This window comes from Saimiri boliviensis, chromosome 8 (genome assembly GCF_048565385.1).
Source record: "Saimiri boliviensis isolate mSaiBol1 chromosome 8, mSaiBol1.pri, whole genome shotgun sequence".
Classification (NCBI taxonomy): Eukaryota; Metazoa; Chordata; class Mammalia; order Primates; family Cebidae; genus Saimiri; species Saimiri boliviensis.
The window spans coordinates 80411366-80417649 of record NC_133456.1 but is presented as its reverse complement, the minus strand read 5'-3'; the positions used below and the strand labels follow the sequence as shown (position 1 = coordinate 80417649).

The following is a 6284-nucleotide window of genomic DNA, read 5'->3' as shown; positions in this document are numbered from 1 at the left end:
AATGACATTGTAGTAATTATATATCACTGATATGGTTTCTTTGTTATTATATTTTAAGTTCCGGGGTACATGTGCGGAACATGCAGATTTCTTACATAAGTATACATGTGCCATGGTAGTTTGCTGCATCCATCACCCCGTCATCTACATTAGCTATTTCTCAACATTATCCCTCTCCTAGCCCCCCAGCCCCCTGCTATCCCTCACCTAGTCCCCAACCCCCAATAGAACCTGGTGTATGATGTTCCCCTCCCTGTGTCCATGTGTTCTCATTGTTGAACACCCACTTATGAGTGAGAACATGTAGTATTTGGGTTCCTATTCTTGTGCTGGTTTGCTGAGAATGATGGTTTCCAGCTTCATCCATGTCCCTGCAAAGGACATGAACTCATTTTTATGGCTGCATAGTATTCCATGGTGTATATGTGCCACATTTTCTTTATCCAGGCTATCATTGATGGGCATGGTTTCTATCATAATGGCTAAGGCTTGCTCAAATCAAGCTTGGCATCAAAAGCAGGATTGCCTATGCAGTAGGAAAGCAATGTGTGGCACTGGAAGAAGTGCAGAACCACCATTGAGTAGCTCATTGTTCTAGTATAGGGTCTGGATAGGCCTCTAACTTTCTATGACAATGGGAACAATTATTTCACTATCATGAGCTTCAGTTACCTTGTTAAATAAAAGTGCCAAACGGTACTATCACTAAGCAGCTTTCTGTCTTCAAATTTACATGTTTCTGTGATTTACATTCATAAGGAAGAATATTTTATCACCATCTACACATATGATGATATATACTTAGGCAAAACAGGATTTTTTCCCTAACTCTTTTATAAAGTCTGAAATCTTATACATAGAATATATTGCTTGAACTTTACAGAGTTTCTTAGGGTTAATACTATGTTTGTTAATATTGGACTAGATCTAGAAAAAAAAAAAGCTTTGGGATTATTTTAATTAGTTTGTTTTTTAAAAAGAAAATGAAAATCCATACCTAAATTTAAGCATTTTAAAATACTTTAACTCAAGTCTAGAAGAAAACCAGAACTTAACATTATCATCTAAATTGGATCTGAATTACTTTTATGCATATACTTGGCAATGAATTAAACTCTGTCCTGACAATATTGAGACAAGGCCTTGGAAGAGCTGGTTTTCCTTCACATGGGTTATCATGTAGCCCTGTGCTGCCAGGCAAGGAATGTACAATAGTTTCATTCTTTCGCTCACTTTCTTAGTCACCTTGTTTATCTGTTTTTTTTTTTTTTTTTTTATATCATTTGAATGCCATGTAATTTACTTTTTTTTTTTCTTTTCACTGAGTTTTGCTCTTGTTACACAGGCTGGAGTGCAGCCACGCAATTTTGGTTCACTACGAGCGTTACCTCTCAGGTTCAAGCAATTCTCCTCCCTCAGCTTCCCGAGTAGCTGGGACTACAGGTGTGTGCCACCATTCCCGGCTAAGTTTTTATATTTTAGTAGAGATGGGGTTTCACCATGTTGGCCAGGATGGTGTCGATCTCCTGATCTCATGATCCACCTGCCTCTGCCTCCCAAAGTGCTGGGATTACAGGCATGAGCCACAATACCCAGCTGAGTAATTTATGTTTTTAAAGTGTACTCGTGCTTTAGTGGTTTTTGGTGTATTGGGAAAGTTGTTCAGGCATCGCCAGTATCTGATCCCAGAACATTTCATCTCTCCAGCAAAGCAGGCACTCCACTCTTACCCATCCCACCTCCTTCCCCAATCCTTAATAACCACTACTCTACTTACAATATCTGGATTTGCTTATTCTGGATATTTCATATAAATAGAATCATACAACATGTGGCCTTTTGCGTCTAGCTCCTTGCACTTAATATAATGTGATTGAGGTTCCTCCATGTTGCCACATAAATCAGCATTTCATTCTTTTTTTATAATTAAATATTGCAATTACATTCTGTAGAAATATCACACTGTATTTATCCATTCATCACTTGATAGATGTTTGGGTTGTTTTCACATCATGAAAAATGTTACTGTGAACATTTGTGCACAAGTTTTGTGTGCACATATGTTTTCATTAATCTTAGAACTATACCTAAAAGTGGAAATTTTGGATTGTGTGACAACTGTATGTTTAACCTTTTGAGGAACTGCCAACCTGTTTTACACAGCTTCTGCATCATTGTACATTTCCACAAGCAATGTATGTGAGTTGTAGTTTTTTTCACATCCTCACAAACTTTATAATGCCCATTTAAAAAATATAGCCATTATAGTGAACGCGAACTAATAGGTCATGGTCATTTGTTTCTTTGATTCTTAAGTTAGTAGCTCATTTACTTAAAACTGAGAGTACTCTAAAAAATCATATTTCAGGATTGATATAAACATAATATTCATTTATTGCTACTATTGTTATTTTACTGTCTACAACCACGTGTCTACTCCAGTTTTCTTTGGGGAGCGTTGTTTTGGACATTTTTTTTTTCTTTTTTTTTTTGAGATAGATCTTACTCTGTTGCCCAGGCTGGAGTGTGGGGTAGGATCTCTGCTCACTACAACATCCACATCCCTGGTTCAAGCCATCGTCCCACCTCAGCCTTCTTAGTAGCTAAGAATATAGGCGCATGCCACCACACCCGGCTAATTTTTGCATTTTGAGTAGAGACAGGTTTTTACCATGTTGGCCAGGCTGGTCTCAAACTCCTCACCTCAAATGATCTGCCTACCTCAATCTCCCAAAGTGCTGGCATTACAGACATAAGCTACCGCCCCCCACAGCCTACTCCAATTTTCTTAGTCTCATTTTCTTTTGTCTATAATGTTAGAACTATTCAAAATCAAGCTGGGTGGAGTGGTACACACCTGTAGTTCCAGCTACTTGGGAGGTCGATGTGGGAGGATCCTCTTGGCCCAGGAGTTTGAGGTCAGCCTAGGCAACATAGCAAGATCCCATCTCTCTTTCTCTTTTTTTTTTTTTAAAGTAGAGTCAGGGTTTCACCATATTGGCCAGGCTAGTCTCAAACTCGTGACCTCCTGATCCAATCACCTTGACCTCCCAAAGTGCTGGGATTGCAGGCATGAGCCGCCATGCCCAGCCAAGACCCCATCTCTGGGGGAAAAAAAAAAAGAAAAAAAAAAAATGAGAGAGCACTCTCTACAAATAAGGTCAGGAGATTAACATGGGAGTATCACCTACAAGGACATGATTTCAACTAACTCTATTCCTATATTCATTAATAACTTAACTCCAGGTTTGCTTGCATTAAATCATGAGAGCCTCAGATTGAAAATTTTCTAGTACATGGAGAAGATGATGCTGACTATGGTGAATATGTCTGACATATAGGACTCCTATTTATTTGTACCTAAAGAAGATGCTATATGATTTTTCTTCTGCTTGTCTCAGAAGGGGAGAAATGTCTTCCTTCCACAAAATACATTTTGTTCATTTGACATGTTTAGGATATGATTTTATTGTATTGATTTTTAAATATCATTACAAGTCACTAAACAAGACTCAGGCAGAAAAGCTGAGCCTAAGAGGCAGTGATTATGAAGCAATAAATGTGAGCTCTGGCATTGACTCAGTAATTTTTTTAATGTATATTTGAATTAATCATATAATCTTTTGGTTTTCTCACTTAACAAATATTGGAGTTGAAGTACAGGATCTTCTGGTTTCTTCTGAGACTAAAATTCTCATTCTGTGTTTCACTGAGGTCAATAGTAATTACTAATACTGTTAGTAATTTTCTTCAGTGTAATAGTAATTTTTTTCTGTTGCTCATTCCTGGGCTTTTTACCTGAGATTTTGATTACTAAGGAAAAAAATGTTTTAAGAAAATTAAAGGAGAAGTTACTAACATTAGAAAAGTAGTGATTTTACTGAACAAGCTGTGGCTGTGTAATACATTTTTGTGTGTACAGAATAGTCTCTTCAGAAGCACCTTGTGTGCCAGTATTTGCTGTGGTTATATTTGATTTTGATTTCGATGATAAATTTCTGTTTCTTACTAACAGGTTATAGGTGAGTAAATGAGGAATGCCCAATCACTTTAGTTTACAAAGCATATTGCTAGGATCGAAGCACAGACTTGGTCACGGTCTAAATGCTTTTAACTTAGCTTCAAGCCTGAGCAAGTTGTGTTCTCTGGGGTAAAGGTTGGCTAGAAAGGAAATCATCTTTTTTGATTTTGTACGATGAATCTTCATAACCAAAGGCTAATAGAAATTATGTGTAGTTGCCTTTCATTTGTTCTTAACAGAGGTCATGAATTTCAAACTTACTGGATTTAAGCATTCACTGATTCACCTTTAAATCATTTATCTTTTTTGTATCCTTTTTTTTTTTTTTTTTTTTTTACAGGATGTTTTCACTCCAGAATGCAAATTTAAGGAATCTGTGTTTGAAAACTACTATGTGATCTATTCTTCCACACTATACCGCCAGCAAGAATCAGGCCGAGCATGGTTTCTGGGACTCAATAAAGAAGGTCAAATTATGAAGGGAAACAGAGTGAAGAAAACCAAGCCCTCATCACATTTTGTACCGAAACCTATTGAAGGTATGAAACCAACTGACTGTCTTTGTTGAACTCTTATTTGCATGTGATATCAATTCTGCTCCTTGCCCGTTTGCTCCAGAGGGTTTGCCTGGAATGCAATGGATCAGAAGAAAGATCAAAACAAATATTCAGAAAACACAATAGTATCTCTTCCCTTTTTTTTTTTTTTTTCTCTTTTTTATGTTCTTTGAGATGGAGGCTTGCTCTGTCACCTAGGCTGGAATGCAATGGTGGGATCTCAGCTCACTGCAACTTCCACCTTCTAGGTTCAAGGGATTCTCCTGCCTCAGCCTCCTGAGTAGCTGGAAATCTTTTCCTATTTAAAAAAAAGAATAAAAATAGGAAAATTCTATTACAGATACTTGGCACTTAAAAAAATGCCTGACTTTAGAAGGTAGAAAAATTTTGAAAGTAGAAAAGGAGTGGTAGTTTCTATCTAGTATGTAATTTCCTCCTTTTTTAAACCTAATAATTTAATTTCTCAAGATATACCCTTGAAAAACCAGTAATACTTTTATATTTATGGTATTAAATTGTATCCTCCTCAGATTATCCTATAACCTTTTTTCTCATCATCATTTAATACTCTGTTCATTTATTTCAAATTGACCATTAGACTAAACTATACGTGTGTGTGTGTGTGTGTGTGTGTATGTGTGTGTGTGTGTGTGTGTGTGTGTGTGTGTGTGTGTGTATTCCCCTGAGGAAACCAATTTTTGGCAACTAGGCTATGTTTTCTCAGAAGTTCCTTAACCAGGATGACAGTATATCATTTGGGCAACCACATTTCTTGAATTCAGCCAAGCTTTCTACCACAGGCTAAGTAAGTTTGTTTCTCCTCTGAAAGTCACATAATCACTTTAAACATTGGCTCAGCGTCCTTGTCTGAGGAAATGAGAAAATTGAGGCAGTGCATTGCAACTCTGTGACCTAGTCAAGCTTACTGTCCCCTGAATATCTCACATGGCACGATCAGTCAACCAGTGTACACAGTGCCTGCTGTGTAGTACATAGCACTGTCACTGCAACATTTAAGTCAACACTGTGTTCCTATGTTCCAAGCACTGGATAAAATGTGATATTCAAAGCGCCTAGTTCCTCTCAGGTCTCTCTTCACATGCTGTGCCTTCAGCACATGAAATGAACTTTTCTTTCCTGCAGTATATTTTCATTCTTATTGGCCTCATGTTGTTCATCATCCCCGCTCCTTCAGATTTCATCCACTTATCTCATTTGCCTGGAAAAAATGCCTATTAGTCTTTGTAAAAAAAATAATTCAAGAGTCTATGATGCCCTTCCTGACTTTCTTCAAATAGAGTTAAACATTCTGTCACCTTGTCATTATATACATTTCTCTCCCATAGAAATTATGGCATTAAATTTGTCCATTGGTACTCTGTCTGCTCTTACGGTTAGCTCACTTTTTTTTTTTTTTTTTTTTTTTTTTTTTTTGTTGTTGTTGTTGTTGTTTGTTTGTTTTTTTAAGATGGAGTTTTGATCTTGTTGCTCAGGCTATAGTGCAATGGCGTAATCTCGGCTCACTGCAACCTCTGCCTCCCAGTTTCAAATGATTCTCCTGCCTCACCCTACTGAGTAGCTGAGATTACAGGCATGCACCACCATGCCTGGCTAATTTTGTATTTTTAGTAGAGATTGGGTTTCTCTATGTTGGTCAGGCTGGTCTCAAACTCTCAACCTCAGGTGATCTGTCCACCTCAGCCTCC

The 6284-nt window shown here is 37.4% G+C and overlaps 1 protein-coding gene across 2 annotated transcripts in view; it reads left to right on the top strand.

Annotated features, from left to right (window-relative positions):
- The window catches only part of FGF12 (fibroblast growth factor 12), a 594839-nt gene that overhangs the window by 564746 nt on the left and 23809 nt on the right, over positions 1–6284 (top strand). For both annotated transcript variants that reach the window (XM_010337730.3, XM_003927020.4), the window contains one exon: positions 4362–4560. In XM_010337730.3, coding sequence (XP_010336032.1) covers positions 4362–4560 — 199 coding nt within the window. The remainder of the gene's footprint in view (positions 1–4361; positions 4561–6284) is intronic.